Raw genomic sequence first — 19,722 nt, 5'->3', positions numbered from 1 at the left:
CTGTATTAATCCTATTCTGTCATCACTATAATATCTTTCAAGTATTTTGACCTTCTGGTATTGACATATGTTTGTGATTCTAATCATACAAGTGTATGCTTTGTTTAGTCACTTCAAATCTATTTCTTTTTCTTTTTTATTTTTTTGTAGGATTTCCCATTTAACTGAATAAAGTGAAATAAGTATGTCGATGCATTTGTTTAACACATCATCTAGGCTTAAAGAAGATAAACTGAATCTAGTTCTTTGGGGTTTTTAACTAAGTGGGGATTGAATAACTTGCATTATGGATGTCTGTACTTGATTGACAAAAATGTACTGGTGCTAGGATTAACTACCTTGATTGTTTTGATACCATGTATGAATTTTCATGTGCCCCAAACCAATCCCATATCTATTATTTACTCAAATTCAAGCTAAGGCCAATGTTAAACATTAACTTTACTGACATGAATAGAGCCCAGAGCCCATCAATTTAAGGTTTTCAGTAGTGGTTATTTGATATGACATGACACTGGATTTCAAGAGGTTTTGGTTTTGAATTACACCATATGCAAGTTAAAAATAGTTAGTGACCTCCATTTGTAATACCTTTCCTCGTATATCATGCTTATACTGGTAAAGCTTTCCACCTGGTCCAAAGGCCTATGTGGCTGGAGTATCAAGTGTTGGTTTGCTTGATGAGATTGTTAACCTGCAACCCCCATCAGCTTAAGCTGTTGGGAGAAGGGTTCTTCTAAAACATTCAAATTAGCATTATTTATATGGTAGGTGGCCAAGCCAGATACACGTACTTTTAATCCCAGAGTATTGAAACTTAATCTAAATCTGTTTCCTGAAACCTGACTTCATTACTAAATCTAATTGTTAGTTCTCAACCATTAATATTTCCAGGACAATATTTGATGTTGACGTAGAAGGTTTTGAGGATAAACCATGGAGACAGTCCACAGTTGATATTTCAGATTATTTCAATTTTGGATTGGATGAGAGCAAATGGAAAGAATATTGCAAACAAGTGGCAAGTTTCAATCTTATTGTCAATATGTATTAGAGAGGAAAGCACAATATTTTTTTTTTAATTTTGGTTTCAGCATATAAAATGTGCAGGATCAAGTTCGTCTTGAGTCTACCATGCAAGGCAAAATTCGTGTATATGAGAGTGGGCGATCACAGCAGGTACAGATTCCGTGAATAGTTGGCTGATACTAGAAATCAAACTATCAACACTAGTAAAGTTTTCTTTCCTCTCAGGAGTATGATCCGGATTTACCCCCTGAGCTTGCTGCTGCAGCAGGTCATCATGATATTTCCACTGATAACGTGAATCATGCAAAGATAGATAATTGCCAAACTGATTTAAGTGGTCAGGAAAGACCATTTGTACGAGCTCTTTTTGTAAGTCCTTTTTTTTTCTACATCACGTACAAAGTCTTTTTTAAATTTTTATTAGCTCATGATTTTGTGTCTGTGACCCTCTCTTTCGCACTCCCACTTACTCTAGCTCTAGTGTAACATCCCAAAAAATTCTTCTTCTTCTTGTGTGTGTATGTGTTGTGTATGTTTGTGTGCTTGTGTGCGCACACATCTTACCTCTAGCTCTAGTACAACTTTCAAAATATCTCCTTCAGAAGACTTTTACTCTTGGACATCTGTTTATAATTCCAAACATTTTTTAATTTGGTTTTCACATTGTATCAGCCACCAGGTAGAGCAATTCAGGTTGAAACTGGTTCTGGTGAACGCCTTCCCTCTATAGATACCAGGCCACCACGTTATCGTGATGCAGATGCAATTATAGAGGTAAAACTTAACACATACTTTCTCAAGTAATATTATTTTAGGTGCATCTGACAGATTTGTGGCTTCTCATGCATTTCACTACTGGTTATTGCATACTAAAAATATATTGGAAAATAGATTGTTTGTCGGGATTTCATGGAGGATTCAACAATTCATACTACGGCAACTGAACAACCTGACAAGCATACACATGACGAAGAGCTTAAAGTTGTCCATGCTGCTGAAGGTGATAGACACAGTGAATCTGAATACCATGATGCTTTTCTGCAAACTTCCAGTGGTCATAAGAGGGAAATGGGATCGAGAAGGATTCCCCATGCAACTGAAAGAAGGTATAGTGTGAATAATGATAAGTTTTTTATGCTAGGTAGTTTTCTCTCCTTTGTACCTTGAATGTAACTATTCCCAGAAAGGAAATATGATTGAAAATGGTGTGTGAATTGACAGATATGATTGGCTAAATGTGTTTAAATTCTGAACCAACAGTTACTCAATAATACCCATATCAATTTGTTCTTTTTTCCTTTTTGATGCTGATAATAACTATTTACCATAATATGTACATTCTCATTTATTATTCGTATTGTCGATTAGTCTGCACTTGTTTCATCATTCATTGCACTTCCCTAGTATATGTTGTAATCTTATAGATAGTCACTAGTGTGAACACCGTGCAAAGCACGGCCTATTTTTTCCCGCTACAGAAATCCCAGTTTTATCTGCCACAGTAAATTTTCCCCCGCTGCAGTAATCTTATAGATAGTCATGCAAGGTGTACATTTATAATTTTCATTTTTATTTTGTTTGGCTGTCAAAACATCTTTTTACATGGGTTGAGATAACCTGTTTAATTTTGTCTGGTATGACATACAAAGAGGAGGTTACTTTCATATATAAAATCCTTTGAAGAAATAAATGTCTACGATTTGCAGGCAGAAGCCAAAAGTATCTCCCAAAGAAAGCTTTCCAGTCTTCTTTCCTATATTTCCACTTTTCGCAGCCCATTTTCTGACACGTTCAGGTCTTCCCACTGAAACTTAAAATGTCCTTTCCCTTTCTCAACTCATCTATCCTTCCAATTCTGTGTGACTTACTGTGCATTTGCATGAAGTAGGACTATATCCCAACTTCGTTTTCTCTAGCTAGACATTCTAATCCTTAGCTATATTCCTGAAAACTGAAAAGTATGATTACCACTTTGAATAACATGCATTAATTTCTGGGTAATTCGAGGCTATCCATATCATAAACAACAACTATTAAACATCACGAAATTTTGGGGCAACAAATATTGCATATCGATTGTAAAAACAATGGGTTAAGCAAGCCTAGATAGTGGAGTGGTTTTGTAGGTACTTATTCACCCAACCATTCAACACAAGGACCGGTAGAGGACTTCTGTTGAGAGGTGTGTACTTGTTATAAATGAGTTGTGGCCAGTTAGTCGTTAGTCTCTTGAATGTAGCTGCTATTGACAATTTGAGCAAAAGAACTTCGTATCATCCAATTGAACATTAGCAACTGTATTTGCAGTCAGTCAATTCCTTGAATGTATTTTGTCATTCCCCTTCCATAGTACATATAGTCACAGATTAACCCCAATAATCATATGCTGATTAATGTGCACTTGACCTTACTCTTCTGCAAGGATACAAAGAGTTAACTGTCTGGTGCAGACCCAGAAAGAACTTGCTAACAATTTTCCCTGGGTCTTGCTGGAAAATTTTATGCATACAAGAGCTCGAGTCTAAAATTCATTCCTGTACCCTTTTTATTATATATTTATTATTATATCATTATCATTATTATTATTATTATTTGGGGTTAAGGTCGCAAAATCATATTTTGAATTTTATGTTTTTCCTTTTTATTCGTCTTCTGTGATAGTTGTTGTGGTTCTTGAACAATTGATCTGTTTACATATGATAGGCTCTTGACAGTTATTAACTAACTAGTGTTATGTGCAGCTTTAGGTTGCCTGACGGGGCCACAGATGGAAGACATTCCAGTGCAATTGTCAAGTACTCTAGAGATAGCATCCCTATTCAAAGTTCTCAAGATAAGAAGCATGCTGATCACCCAAAAGAAAGGCCAGGCAGTAGCATGGAAACTCCTGAACTATCACTGGGAACAGCTCGGGAGCTGAGTGTAGAACAGAAGGATGGTGAACTTGATGGCATGCTTGCTTTGGGTAATAGTGTTGAAGCAAAAGGAGAACTAGAAGGAGAGGAGACTTCAGATATCCGAATTTCAGGCGAAACTCTTGTTGATGAGAGCATCACTTACTCTTCCAAGAAGCAAAAATTAAGCTCACGAGTCGAACAAAGTGCAATTCAAGACAGTGTGGATGATGATGATTTAAGGATCACACACAGTGACAACAGTAAAGCTAAATCCGGAAATAGCAATCAGAAGAGGCGTGAAAGTGGTGATGAAGAAGTACAAGGTGGATGGTCAAGGAGAACTAGCAACATGAGAAGGCGCCATGAAAAAGAGGAATATCCTTTTCGTCAGCAAGATAATTATGGGAGAGAAGATAGGCATGAGATGGACAGGATGCGTGTGGGTTCTAGAGGGCGGGAAGCTATGTATCATTCTTATCCACACAGAGATTTTGATCCTTTCTCGGTACATCCTGTTCGAGGTAGGAGTGAAGGTTTTGAGAGGCCAAGAGAGATGGAGAGTGCTTTTTGGCAGAGGAGGGAAGATGAGACTCACGGCAGAAGGATAAAAGATGAAGACATTAGGCGAAGTAAAGTTAGGATAAGTGACAGGGTTGACAAAGATGATGGCGACTGGAGGGGGCATAACAGAGAAGGAGGTACAAGGCTGAGGAAAAGAGATGATTTGAGTCGTAGGGACAACTCAGATGACCATCAAGGCAAAAGAATGAAGGATAAAGAACACTCAAGGAGAGAGAGAACTGAAAAGGAAGATTCCTTGCATGGTCATCATAGGGCCCGGCAAGGTTCCAGCCAGCAAAACAAGGAAAGGGATGATAATCCTGAACTTAAAAGGAGGGAGGGAAGTAGTGGAATGAGAGACAAGGCCGAGGATCACCATTTTTCAAAGCACAAAGATGAAAGACAGCGACTTAAACACTCTCATGAAGATTTTTTGCTGCATACAGAAAGAGAGGAAGGTCGGGTAGCTTCTAGGAGTGGACGAGCTACAGAAGATAAGTCATTAAGTGGTGGTGCAAGGAATAATAAGAGTGATTCTAAACTTTTGGCATCTGACAAGGATTATCAGCAGAAGGATAAAAGACGACATGGTGAGCAGTCAAAGAGAGGTCGAGCTGAAGAAGAAAACGACTCACAATATAAAGAACATGAAGACGGACATGCACGTGACAAGTTCTCGAGGCATGAAAAGTTAAGTGCTTCTGATGATCTGAAGATATCTAAGGAGAAGCATAGGGAGGTAACTAGGAAGAATAGGGATACTGAAGCCGCAGCTCTCGGCAAAAGGAAGTCTGACAACCACAGTGCTCATCGCAATGAGAAGGTACAATAAGTGGTTAGACCTTATTCATTAAGAAAGAAACAGTGTTAACTCATTTTACACCAGCATGATAACATGAATTACAGTACTTTATAAGGAAATTAGGAATATATAAATTGCGTGCTGAAACAAAGGGTTATAAACAGATCCCAATTACTCTTACATATTGCACAATTCTGTTTTCACTTTAATGAGTGCAGTGAAGATTTAATTCTTGAATTTTTGGTGGAACTAAAGAAGATAAAAAAATAGATGGTACTGAAATCATGCTATTAATATCTGTTTTTTCACTGGATATTTTACCTATTCTTTAAGGGTTTTTTTGTTCACTCGGATGGTTTGTCATTAAGGTGTTGGGATATCTTGCGGCCTTTTTGGAACTGTGAATCCACAAACTGATTCTTGATTTTTGCTAATAAATGATTTGTTCAATTTGTTTCATGACTAGGTTTTAGATTGTTGCCACAATAATGACATTTCATTGTAGGTTATAATTTTCTCGTGAAAGTAATTGCATGCTATATGATTCATTAAATGACAAGGAACTTGTAAAATGTGTACCTTGTACATATCTTCTTTTCTGGCAAGTTCCTCTGCAGTCTGCACCCATTGACTCAACGTATTTGTTAGAATCTCTCGATGTGTGTCTTGAAGTAGTAATGCTATCTCATATTGATTGCAGAAGGCGATTAATCATGTCCATGTGTTCTCTTTCCTCACGCTAATTGCTTACTCCTAGAGTTATTTATTTAGGGAACAACAAGGCTCTACTCAAGGTTGACATTTTTTGCTCTTGGCATTTTTAATGGCAATTTTATTAAGGGTTAATTGCAGATAGACCCTTTGTGGGATTGAACATACCACCCTTCTAGTTTGATTTTGCAGATAGACCCCCCGAGTGAATCTTTTTTACTTTTTTACCCTCACGGGATCTACTTATCAAAAAATAATTCTCTTTCTCTAAGGGTAACAGAGTTGAAATTTTTTCACTCAGGGGGTCCATTTGTAAAAATAAAACTAGAAGATAGTAACTTCAAAACAATGATACTAGAGCGGTCTATCTACGATTGACCCTTCAATTAAATGTTAGATATTGCATTCTTACCATTTTGCTCATAAGTAGTTCATTTCAGGACTACCAAGTTTTAAAAATGTTTTTATAGAATCCTTGTTTGTTGTTACCTTGGTACTTCTATCTGAAGCCGTATTCATGCCCATCACATACCCATACCCACACTGACACATCCTTGGATACATGCATACAGTTATCCATACATGCACTCAATTATACAGTACATGTTTTAGTTTAAAACACTCGTCATACACTTCATTCATGTATACTCCACACTTACCATCCGCTTCATAAAACTAGATGTATATGAGTCAGGTTCATTTCAGCCATACGAGTTTAGAACTATGATTTAAATGGTTGTTTGTGTATCTAGTTCATAGGCATGCGGCTTTCCAATTTATAATCTACCTAATAAAAGAACATTAAGATGTTGTAGGAATTTAATTCTCAGTATATGTAAATGAAAAATAATATTGATCTCATGTAAATTATTAATTCCTATGTGTGTGTGTGTATACTACGTCCCTTACCCTACCTTTTACATCAGTTGTGTCCCATGCCGGTGGCAGTACTGTACCCAAGTTCATGCAAACATAGCTTTTCTCAGGGTAGCTCGAAAGGAAAAAATGACCAAGAAAGCAACAATTCTAGGGTTAATCAGATGCCACGTTCTTCTGAGAAACACGGGGGAGGAGATCTTGCTTCAGACGACGAGAGCCAACGCGACTCAAAAAGGGGTCGTTCCAAATTGGAACGTTGGACCAGTCACAAAGAGAGAGACTACAGCTCCAGAGACAATTTGCATTCATCTTCCTCCAGAGCCAAAGATGTCGAAAGCGTCAGTAACGACCTAGCACCGATCGATGAGTTGCAAATAACCGAAGGTAATAATGATGGAGATCAAACTGCAGACAAGTCAGGGGATGATCGGGATCGACACCTGGACACTGTGGAGAAGCTCAAGAGAAGGAGCGAGCGCTTCAAGCTTCCTATGCCTGGAGAGAAGGATGTGGCTTCGAGCAAGAGATCAGAGAATAATGCATCGCTGATAACGCAGAATGAAGTTCCTGCGTATACTGAGGCTAAGCCTGAGCGGCCTGCTAGGAAGCGGAGGTGGACAAGTAGCTAATTGAAGACCATTGAAGATTCTTATATCTCATTATCGATGGCCATCCGCTAATTCTTGAATAGCCTTCTTCAACGAAGCAGTGGATGAAATGGGAATGTTTTGAACTTATTTATGTATACTGGATTTGTAAAGCTTGGCTCTGATATTAAAATGGCGGGCGATACAGTGCATTTCTGTTGGGGAGAGTTGTGTCGTGTATGCATTGATGGAGAGACTTGTAATAGTGTGGAGATTTATACGCGAAGGTATCCCTGTTTAAAACCAGTTATCGGACCAAAAGGCGCGGGGTGGACTCCACCAACCTGAAGCTCAGCCTCTCAATAGCGAGCTTTCACTGCAGTATAAAGCTGCAATAGGGGGTTTGCCCTTCAGTTCTTTTCCTGTTGTTTGAAATGTAAAATTGAGGTGCAGATGGAAAACGTGAGAGTTTATGTATAATTACTCTATCTTGCTTTTTAATTCATATCCGAGGTGAGTTGAAAAAAAAAAGATGGATCATCCTAGGATGAAGGCTGATGCAGTGCAGCACAGGCGATTGTCATTCGCTGGCCAAGCTATTTTTCGTTGCCGATGACCCTTATATGTCAATTGTGATGCTAACCTTTGTATTGTGTCCGACATAATGGAGTGACAATGGAGCTGACTATAGTAGTTTAGTTGTGTTGTTTATACGGTCAGGGTAGGGATGTTAAATGGGTGGGTGCGGGCCATAAATGGGCGGGCATGTTTGCCCATTTACCCATTTATGGCCCATTTAACATTTTCTAAATGGGCGGGTTTTTACTCGCCCATTTAATAAACGGGCCGCCCATTTGCTCATTTCACTATAGTAGCTATATATGTATAATACTTTTAGGATGTTTTTTATAAACTTTTAGGGTTTTTTTGTAAACTATTGGGGTTTTTTGCAAAATTTAAGGGGTTTTTTGTAAACTTTTTGAATTATCAAAATATGCACAGGCATGTACATAACCCATTCAGGAATAGCATGAACATAATGAACAAGATAGCATTAAAATTACCAATCATGTATTTTTTTTCTTTTTACTATACCAAGCACAAAGAACTCAATGAATACATCACTTGCAAAATGATATACATTGTTTATTGCAATAACCAATGCCACAAAAAGCCACTTATGCCACATCAAAAAGAAATTCAAATAGAGCACAACTTTTTCGAACGTGCAAACCTGTCTTATGAATAAGCATCACAACTCGCCTTAAAATGCCACAATAACCCCAATCAAAGGAAAAATACAGACAGAATTTTAATGGGATATGGATCATAACAAACATATTAACCAAACATCAAACCCCTCACGAGAGTCCACATAATTGTTGAACTGACAATTATCCATTTCAAGCATTGCAATGTGAGGGACCACACCAAACCCGAAAAGAAAAAGGAAAGACAAAAAACCTAAAATCCATGTTCATTGTTATACCCTATTTCATTGTTACACCCTATCAGCAGTATCATTCAGCAGCTGCTTGTTCTCGAGAGTCCACATAATTGTTGAACTGACAATTATTCATTTCAAGCATTGCAATGCGAGGGACCACACCAAACCCGAAAAGAAAAAGGAAAGACAAAAAACCTAAAATCCATGTTCATTGTTATACCCTATTTCATTGTTACACCCTATCAGCAGTATCATTCAGCAGCTGCTTGTTCTCCTCCTTGGTTTTGTCTCTGTTGTTCAAGGGAAACAGTGATCCACTGCTGACAGTTCTATCAGGTAGTTCTGCAAAAAAAGAAAAAGAACAACTATATTATTTTTATTTTTATTTTTAAAGCCACATGTGTTAGTTTTTTAAACCATGCACGCAAGCTCACACGCACGCACGCACACACAGAGATATATAGATGTTAAACTGCACACAATAACATAGTTTTCCTAATAAGGCATCACAGAAGTCTTTGCTTCCTATGCCAACTGTAGGAAGAGGATAAGCAACTGTGCATCATTATGAAAGAGAGCATAGCCTAAATCATTTCCATCTCCAGTTCATCAAGGGGATGCACCTAGGTTTTTAGTTCATCTAAACCTTTCAAGAAACTAGAATCATTGGAGCTCATCATTCAGTTTATATGAGGAGAATCAATTTCTGACCCAAAAAATGAAAGAGAAAGTGATTGCTGATTCAATCTTCGAATGGACAAAGAAAAGCATATCTATATTCGGGCTGACAATATGCAGGTAACCAAAACCATATGCTTCGAAGACTCATACGAGAAACAACATGATAAAAAATCTTAAAGAAGAAAAGCAAACAAACCTGTTAATTTCTGGTTAATAAAAAATACCCCCAGATTTATAGTGTACCTAGAGTGAAAACATGCTAAATGATTCAAGAGAGACGATATATGATGAAGTCAGAAACCAAAATTAATCAATAAATTTTCCACCGTACCATGCAACGACAACGTCCACTGAGTAATGCTTGTGAAATGTTCTGTAAGGTTAAAATAGGAGCATATGTTGCCCAAATTAAGAAACTCTACTGAATAGTTAAAATAGGAGTATATGTTGCCCAAACAACGGGATATAACAAAAAGATAAAGTCATCATACGAGTTTCAACAAAACTTGTCTAAAACACAACTTGTCTAAAACACAACCAAGCCGATACAATCAGCTGCAAGCTTAAGCATGATTTGCGAGGGGAAAACATAACATCTCCACTCAAACATAGCATCCCTACTCAACGGTTGGCCTTGGCAACTCGTTCAATCTCATCCTTCTTTTTTATTGCATAACTGTCACAAGAACAATCTCATTAGCTTCACATAATTTTAATACACACTTCTACATGCAAAATATAGTTTAGCACTTAAATACGAGCAATCAGTACAGTGAATACCTGTTAGAAGAACCCTTGGCAGCATTGATGAGCTCATCAGCAAGGCATTCTGCAATGGTCTTGATATTTGTAAAAGCACTTTCACGAGCGCCAGTTGTGAGAAGATAAATCGCCTGGTTAACTCTCCTCAATGGAGATATATCAACAGCCTGACGGCGCACAACACCAGCAGAACCAATTCGTGTAGCATCTTCTCTCGGCCCACTGAAAGAGCCAATAAAGTCATGCGAGGCTTTTGCATAAAATTTGGTAGAATGTTAAGCGTGCTTCTTGTCACTTACAGATATTGCACATTATAAGCAATTAGAAATGGATGTAAAAGAACAATGAAGAATACTAACTAATTTTTCAAGTAACACAGAACATAGTCTCCTGGTGGCTAACCAAACCAAGCAGATAGGAAAAATACACTTCTGCTGGATTGGTGCTCCCAAATGAAATACGAGCATTTTGTAGCGTACGCTTACAGAAAAAACAACCAACTACTAATCAAAATGAAAGAGAAAAGAAAGTTCAACTCAAAAAGTCATGGAATAAACAGTTTCCTTATGTGTCAATTTAAAACTCTGATTATAACACAGTTCTAAACTGTCGTAATAATTTCTGATGGCACGTATATGCCTGTTCGGCTCAAGAAATCAGAAGCAATAGAAGCTAGAGGATATGAAGCTAAAAATATTACTACAAACTATTAAATAAGTTGGCCTTACTAACCTACAGACAATCATTAACATTAGGCTTAACATATAAGACAGCCAAAAAGTCTGGGATAAAAGTTTTATTGTAGTTATTAGCAATATATTGCATTCACTAACAGTAACTAAAATTGATAACTTCAATAAAATGTGCTGCTTTTTTGAACAAAAACTTTATCTTTCCTGTAAAACAACTACAATATTATTCATAGCATATAAACTAACTACATCTTTGCATGACAGGATTTTAATTGGTCCCGGGTATGACCTGGACTTGCCATCAACGGGAGCGGTCCGCAAAAAGAATCTCTGACCCTTCACCTTCTTTTTCTTTGAAGAGAACGGGGATATGGCAAGTCTATGTTGTCAAATATGTACGTAGCATCGATACAATTTCACTTTCGTAGGCATGGACTGTCCGCGACAGATTTATCTAATCCGCGAAAGCGCACTCATCAGTTTCTAGAAACGACGAGGGTCGTACGCTCGAACAACCGCATGCGCGCTCGATCACATCACTCGCAACCAAAAAGTCCCCGTTTCCTTTTGACGGGAGCGACGACGAGCAGGTACGTACCTTTCATCTGACTTCTCAACGCCCGCCCGGCTTCAAATTTCGCCCCCCTCCTCTCCTCTACACGCTCCTCGTTTTTAATTCCTCGCCCTCAAACTAAGACCAAATCAGTTTCTGATGGCAAGGCCGCCTCATATCCTTGTAGTCCCGTATCCGGCCCAGGGCCACATGCTCCCCCTCCTCTCCCACCGCCACGGCCTCGCCATCACCGTCGCCGTCACGACCAAGAACCTCCCTCTCCTCTCCCCGCTCCTCTCCTCCTCCCCCTCCATCGAACCCCTCGTCCTCCCCTTCCCGAACTACCCCTCCCTCCCTCCCGGCGTCGAGAACACCAAGGACGTCCCTCACTCCGTGCCCGCCTTCTTCCGCATCATGCACGCCCTCTCCCACCTCCACGGCCCCATCTTAGCCTGGCCCCGCTCCGCGCCTAACCCCCCGGCCGCGATCGTCTCCGACTTTTTCGCCGGATGGACCGTCAAGCTGGCGGAGGATCTCGGCGTACCGAGGATTGCGTTCTGTCCCTCGGGCGCGCTGGCTCTGTCGATAACCAACTGCCTCTGGCGAGATATGCCGGAGCCCGGGGACGTCAGTTTCGAGGCGCTCCCGGGTTCCCCCGTTTATAGGTGGGATCAGCTGTCGACGCTTTATAGGGGCTACGTGAAGGGCGACCCGCTGTCCAAGTCCGTGAAGGAGGGTTTTGTCCCGTTGATGGCAAGTCCAGGTCAGAGATTCTTTTTGCGGGCAAATGGGTAAATATACACCGCCCATTTAGTGCCCATTTAGTATCATTTGAAATGAACCCACCCGTTTAGACCCATTTAACTAAATGGGTGGGTTTTGGACGGGCCAAGTGATGGGCGGGCCAGGTGGGTAAATGGGTATGGGCAAAAATTGACTTCCCTAGATCAGGGGCAAATCGCTTGATATATTCAAACCTTAAGTGGATCCTTTTGTCGTCTCAATTGGAGATGCTACGGACAATATTGAATTCATGGGTTCAAGTGCTTGTGAGCGTAAATTGAATTTGAAGGGGTTGTTGCGATTTTACATAAACTAGTATAGTGCACATGCTTTGCACGAGAACGTGTTTATTTTATTTTATGTTTTTTATTTTTTTTTGTTGATGGCAATATAATAAAATGACTTGCATAGTAATATAAATTATGAATAATTATAATTTTATTTAAGTGAATAAATTATACGATAAAATTATGCATAAAGAACTATATAATTAATTATTATAGTTTGGATAATTATTACTTATTTCATAATTTTTTAAAATAATTATTATATATTAAATAATTTCTTCTCTTTTAAATATAATAATATTATGCATAGCATACTTATAATACTACTATTAGTAACTACATTTTAATTTAATAATTAGTTTATTATATTATTAGTAAATAATGTACTAAATTGTTTAATTATTAAATTATAGTATAATTTATTAATTTAAAAAACACTATTATGATTATTATACTATTAATACTATTTCAGTTACAATAAATATAAATTATTTTCATACTATTATCATAACTTTAAAAGACTAGTAAGATGAAAGGTAACATCCTTTATAAGAGGTGAAATCCTAAGGCACAAAGTATAAGACTAATGAATTTTTCTTATTTTTAATTTTTCTAGAATTTTAAATATTATGTGAAGATAAATTAGGGACAAATTTTAAATTTTCTATGAAATAACATACTTACATAATAAATTAATAGTGTGAGCAAAGGTTTAAAAAAAGTGAGGAAATGTATAATTAATAAGAGGTGATATATAATTAGCGAATGATTAATTACAACCAATAACATATTTGAGAATTATCAAACCTAAAAGGGTAAAAATGAAAATTATAAGTTTTGAAAAGGTAATCATCTTTTATATGTAGTAAAGATATAGATTGTTTTGTATTGCACTAGTTTTGTACTGATTGTTTTATGCTTAGCTTACTATTTCATCAATGGCAAAACCTTATAGTCAGTTTGGCAAACTCCTCAAAAGTCAGGTGGGGTGTTGATCTTTCACAGTTTTGAGATAAGCTGGTCCCTTTTGATCCAAGGTATAAGCAATTTGAAACTAATAATTTTGAGATCTCTTCCGGTTTAGGAAAAATTAGGTTAACATTGGCATAGTTTTTTCAAATAGTATTCTTTTGAAAATTGCGTCCGGATCAATCTTAATATAGTTTTGAGAAGTTGCCAACCAGGTCCTTATTCTCTGATACCTTACCGTTTTACTGGATTTTAGTTGCGGAATGTTTTTTCTTTTTATCATTAACTAACGCACAATTTCAAAATAAAACAAAATAAAAATATAACCATGCTATTTTTTTGGATATTGTTTGTATATTTAAGTGAGTGTTAAATTTAGGGGAAAATGTGTCCATGCCCCAAAAGAAGAAACTTCATGTGACGAGACCCCTCATAGTTTCCCTCATGTGGATCAGTCCCTTAAAGTATGATATTTTGTACTGCAGCCTCTTTTTAGCAATTATTACATGCCAGCTAAGCTAAAATCCCCAAATTATCCTTATCCTCTCTCCTCAATCCCTCAAACCAGCTCTCTCTCTCTCTCTCCTCTCTCTCTCCCCTCTCTCTCCCCTCTCTCTCAAGCTCTCAAGCCCCATTCTTGCCCGCGACTACGCCCTTCACGACGACGTCGGGCTCTCATCTCCCCTCTCTCTCTCTCTCATCTCCTCTCTCCTATCTCTCTCAAGCTCTCAAGCCCCATTCCTGCCCGCGACTACGCCCTTTACGACGACGTCGGGCTCCATATCCGCGCCCTAGCTCGCGAGTTGGGCCCTCGAGTTCCCAACCACTTCCCCTCCTCTCCTCCGCCCTGCCTCGTCGCCGTTGCTCGCCGCCGCTCCCCGCCTCGCCCTTGACTACGCCGGAGTTCGCCACTATCGCTAACTGCCTTGCCCTCGAGTTCGCCATTAACGTTGTCGGGATGCCATCAACCCGGATGCTTGCCAAGAAGAAGCTACAGGTCTTCAACAACTTAGACTAACATATATCGCATCACATGTCGATCGTGCCCAGCATCAACTTTCACGACAACAAATGTTTTTTTGGCTTTTTCAATATTCAGGAGAACAAAGTGATGTTGATTCTGATGGTAATTAATCAAAAAATTATTTAAGCTTGCATCTAAACCTTTGAATTACTCTCTTTTGGACTTGGGCTCTTGGGCAATGAATTGGTCGGAGTAGATTCTCCATTCGATTGTGTTTATTTGGCAATGAATTGGTCGGGGTAGATTCTCCATGCTAGTTCTAGCCCGCATTATGTTAGTTCTATCTAGTTCTAGCTCTAATTCATCTTAGTTCTAGGCTCTTAGGCCCTCAAGTTAGTTCTAACCCGCACCTTCTTAGTTCTAGCCCGTACCATGCTAGTTCTAGCCCGCACTATGTTAGTTCTAGCAAGTTGGGACAAGTTAGAACTAATAATATTTGAAGCGATATAACGAGAGGTAGAAAATGAGCCCAAGTAAAAGGAAGATACCGTGTGATAGACAATATAAAGGGCTACACACCGGCGAAGATGGTGGTGAAAACTGAGACCGGAGGTGGCCGGAAAACGCGCGCGAAGTCGGCACGGTGCTGCTGTTTTCTGCTCACTGCTGCCGTCGAGCGATGTTTCGGACGTTACCGAGAGAGATAGAGAATGAGTTAGAGCGTGATACAAATTGGAGGTGATAGGCAACATGTAGGGCTACTCACCAAAGAAATAATCGGCAGAAATAGAGATTAGAGGTGATCGGAAAGGGCGTGCGAAGTCGGCACAAAACTACAGTTTTTTGCAGTGCAATTTCTCGCCGTTCGGGTTTGTTCTTCGCTGTTTGGAGCTTTTCAACGCTATCCGGGCTTGCCGGAGGTGGGAGGAGGTTGCCGGGGTCGTCAGGGTGTCTCGGTGGGCTCCGTCGGAGGTGGGAGGAGCTTTTCTCCGTTCCCAAGAGCCTAGAACTAAGATGAATTAGAGCTAGAACTAGCTAGAACTAACATAGTGCAGGCTAGAACTAGCATGGTACGGGCTAGAACTAAGAAGGTGCGGGTTAGAACTAACTTGTTAGAACTAACTTGAGGGCCCAAGAGCGTAGAACTAAGATGAATTAGAGCTAGAACTAGCTAGAACTAACATAGTGCGGGCTAGAACTAGCATGGAGAATCTGTTAAACCCTAAGGCCGCTAGGAAAGAACCCTAGAGGGGGGGTTTCTAATCCGATTTTATGCTAATAAAACTAATTAACAAATATATCCTAGCAAGTATGATATGCTACAAGATATGTGCAAGGATATACAATATAAACAAGGGTAAACAAAATGATCATGCAACAATGGCGATATAATAATATGCAATAATAAATACGTCAATGCCAAACCCAAACACAAGGAAATGATCACGTAGTTCGGACCTTCCGTCCTATGTCTCCGCTCCCCTCTCCCGGGGAGAATCCACTACACAACCCGGTTTGGAAGCCGGAACTTCTCTACACACTCGGTTTTCTAGCTAACCGAAAACTCTACACACTCGGTTATCAAGTTAACCAACAACTCTCACAAATCCTCACAATGTACATACACAAGCTACAACCTCAAGTGTTGGTCCTCACGTATCGACTCCCTCAAGTGCTCGGAATTATCACCTCTCACTAGGCCACCCACTCCTCTTGGTATCGACTCCGTCCTCACCACACACTCCTCTCGGTGTACAAGTGTATTACAAAGTGAACTTCACAAATTAGGCACAACAAATGATTGTTCTCTAAACAATGTGAGAACTCAATTAGGCTCAACTCAATGTTACTATCTCTCACAACCCCAAATATATTATGAATACAAATACAATAAGCTCAAAACTCAATGTTACTATCTCTCACAACCCCAAATATATTATGAATACAAATACAATAAGCTCAAGTGGGTGCGGGTAACAATGAGATTAATCAAATCTAAACTCAATATAAAACTAGCTTTAATATGATGATAATCAAACAAATAAATATAAAGCTAGAAAAGAGTTTAGAAAACTTCTCAATAGATGACAAGAGATTGAGGGAGAATAGTTGATTGCTCAAACTCCAATAGATAATCTCCTCAAGCTCTTGTGGAATTAAATTCACAAACTCAAACCCTCAATTTCTTAAAAGCTTTTTAAACAAACACTAAACAAAACTTAAACCCTTGTTAAAACTTTGTTAAAACATTCTCTTGGATCATTAAAATAGTTAATGTAAAGGGGTATATATAGGCTTGAAGAAACCAGCCCAAGAATCCAACAAAATCCCATAAAAACATTAAAATAAACAAATCTGAAAACTAGTTGTTACTGTGCAACGGCTCTCTGATAAGTCGACTTATGAGTCGACTCATGAGTCGACTTATGAGTCGACTAATGAGTCGGCTTATATGAGTTGACTCGGCAGAAGAAAAATCATAACTGCGCTGCACTTCATGAGTCGACTTATGAGTCAACTCATGAGTCGACTAATGAGTCCACTGAACATGCACAGACTTGAAGTGCACAGAAAAACTCAACTTTAAACTAGTTCAAATGAGAAATATCATCATTTTGCAAAATAGACCAAAACATAAAAATGTGAACACATGAGTTTTGACATTTTTAGCTTAACCATGTTTTGAAACATTATAAAATGATTTTATAGACTTAGTAAAAGATGTATATGATTATTGTAAAGTCCATATACTAAGAAATCAATATTATCACAAAATTGCATATTCTATGCAATATTTATTTAAACATAATAGAGTATGAAACATATGAGGATATATATTAATGTATATTTGTTTCATATCTATATAGTTAAACCAAAACACAATAATAAATATGAAATATGTAATCTCATATTTATAAACATGAAAACTCAAAACTATGTATGTATATATATAACTATATATATACATAGAAACCAAACATATATGTATATATGAAACTAAAACTTGTGTTGTATATATATATATATATATAACTATATATTTACAAGAAAACCAATATAATGTGTGTGTATATATGATTGAGCTTAAAGTACTAACACACATAATATAAACCTAAACTAATGTTACCTAAGCTTGATCTTGATCTTTATTGTAGCTCAACTTGGTAAACTTGGATGAAGCTTGAACTTGGATCTTCAACTTTGAATAGCAAGGCTTCAACTACTATTCCGCCAACCTCCATTTGATATGATCGTTATGGCACAATCCATCCATCCTCCAACAAGTTGTTTGTCTACAATTGATACAAAAATACAAACACTAGACAAACAACATTAAAAGTAAATTGTTTGTAAATCATCATCAAAACAAGAAGGCCAACAGAATCTACTCCGACCAATTCATTGCCAAATAAACGCAATAGAATGGAGAATCTACTCCGTCCAATTCATTGCCCAAGAGCCCAAGTCCAAAAGAGAGGAATTCAAAGGTTTAGATGCAAGCTTAAATAATGTTTTGATTAATTACCATCAGAATCAACATCACTTTGTTCTCCTGAATATTAAAAAAGCTAAAAAAACATTTGTTGTCGTGAAAGTTGATACTGGGCACGATCGACATGTGATGCGATATATGTTAGTCTAAGTTGTTGAAGACCTGTAGCTTCTTCTTGGCAAGCATCCGGGTTGATGGCATCCCGACAACGTTGATGGCGAACTCGAGGGCAAGGCAGTTAGCAACAGTGACGAACTCCGACGTAGTCAAGGGCGAGGCGGGGAGCGGCAGCGAGCAACGATGACGAGGTAGGGCGGAGGAGAGGAGGGGAAGTGGTTGGGAACTCGAGGGCCTAACTCACGAGCTAGGGTGCTGATTTGGAGCCCGACGTCATCGTGAAGGGCAAAGTCGCGGGCAGGAATGGGGCTTGAGAGCTTGAGAGAGAGAGGAGAGAGGAGATGTGAGAGAGAGGGGAGATGAGAGCCCAACGTCGTCGTGAAGGGCGTAGTCGCGGACAGGAATGGGGCTTGAGAGCTTGAGAGCTTGAGAGGAGAGAGAGAGAGCTGGTTTGAGGGATTGAGGAGAGAGGATAAGGATAATTTGGGGATTTTAGCTTAGCTGGTATGTAATAATTGCTAAAAAGGGACTGCAGTACAAAGTGTCATACTTCAAGGGGCTGATCCACATGGGGGAAACTATAAGGGGCCTCGTCACATGAAGTTTCTGCTTTTGGGGCCTAGACACATTTTTTCCTTAAATTTAACGTTATTGGCACTCAAGTATAACAGAGTGAAGACTGATACCCTTATTTCTATTGTTTTGCTTAAAAAGAACCTAAAGTTTGAAAATCTTAACTTTGATACCCTACTATCACTTAAAGGCAGTATCAAAGTTAAACGTTTTTTGAACCTTGGGTATTTTCTGGGCAAAATAGAACTTCATATATCAAAGTTGAAAGGGTTTTTCCCCCTCGATACTGGTCCTTTTAATCTTTCATATTTTGAATTAGTCACTCAAATCACTGAAATTGCTATCACCCTCATATAACTAAAATTGCTATCAAGTCCCTCAAATTGTAAGATTTTTTGAAATTAGTCCCTCAAATCATTGAAAATGTTATAAAGTCTCCTAATTCTTGAGTAATTTTGAAATTGGTCCCTCCAATCAACTGTAAACGTAGAAATTGGACGGATAAATTAGAAACTGTTAGACCCTAGAGGGGGGTGATTAGGGTCTATTGCTAATCTAATCCGATTTTATACCAATAAAAACTAATTAACAAATATATCCTAGCAAGTATGATATGCTACAAGATATGTGCAAGGATATACAATATAAACAAGGGTAAACAATATGATCATGCAACAATGGCGATATAACAATATGCAAGAATAAATACGCCAATGTCAAACTCAAACATAAGAAAATGATCACGAAGTTCGGACCTTTCGTCCTACGTCTCTGCTCCCCACTCCCAGGGAGAATCCACTGCACAACCCGGTTTGGAAGCCGGAACTTCTCTACACACTCGGTTTTCTAGCTAACCGAAAACTCTACATACTCGGTTATCAAGTCAACCGACAACTCTCACAAATCCTCACAAAGTACATACACAAGCTACAACC

General features: G+C 38.6%; 3 protein-coding genes across 4 annotated transcripts in view; 2 read left to right on the top strand and 1 right to left on the bottom strand.

Annotated features, from left to right (window-relative positions):
- Positions 1-7,971, top strand: part of LOC109822685 (FIP1[V]-like protein) — an 11,857-nt gene extending 3,886 nt beyond the window's left edge. The window contains exons 3-9 of one of the 2 annotated variants that reach the window (XM_020388918.1): positions 895-1,021; positions 1,111-1,179; positions 1,255-1,398; positions 1,702-1,803; positions 1,921-2,135; positions 3,771-5,310; positions 6,987-7,971. In XM_020388918.1, the coding sequence (XP_020244507.1) occupies positions 895-1,021; positions 1,111-1,179; positions 1,255-1,398; positions 1,702-1,803; positions 1,921-2,135; positions 3,771-5,310; positions 6,987-7,508 (2,719 nt within the window). In that variant the 3' untranslated portion in view covers positions 7,509-7,971. Of the gene's footprint in view, positions 1-894; positions 1,022-1,110; positions 1,180-1,254; positions 1,399-1,701; positions 1,804-1,920; positions 2,136-3,770; positions 5,311-6,926 lie in introns of both variants that reach the window. The other variant, XM_020388917.1, reaches the window with a different exon arrangement.
- On the bottom strand, positions 10,003-11,435 carry LOC109821257 (40S ribosomal protein S5-like; the record flags this gene model as incomplete). The annotated part of the gene is made up of 3 exons (XM_020387439.1): positions 10,003-10,270; positions 10,375-10,578; positions 11,338-11,435. Coding segments are annotated over 3 exons (357 nt in total), but the record flags the coding sequence as incomplete, so codon positions are not given.
- LOC109821256 (UDP-glycosyltransferase 89B1-like) lies at positions 11,761-12,396 on the top strand. Its single transcript, XM_020387438.1, has one exon. The coding sequence runs from the start codon at positions 11,761-11,763 to the stop codon at positions 12,394-12,396; it is 636 nt and encodes a 211-aa protein (XP_020243027.1).

This window comes from Asparagus officinalis, chromosome 8 (assembly GCF_001876935.1).
Source record: "Asparagus officinalis chromosome 8, Aspof.V1, whole genome shotgun sequence".
NCBI lineage: Eukaryota > Viridiplantae > Streptophyta > Magnoliopsida > Asparagales > Asparagaceae > Asparagus > Asparagus officinalis.
The sequence above is the reverse complement of the archived record's forward strand: the minus strand, read 5'-3'. Positions and strand labels throughout refer to the sequence as shown.

Bases quoted from the DNA above. Each gene is read 5' to 3' on its own strand.
- LOC109821256 (XM_020387438.1), top strand. From the start codon at position 11,761: ATGGCAAGGCCGCCTCATATCCTTGTAGTCCCGTATCCGGCCCAGGGC.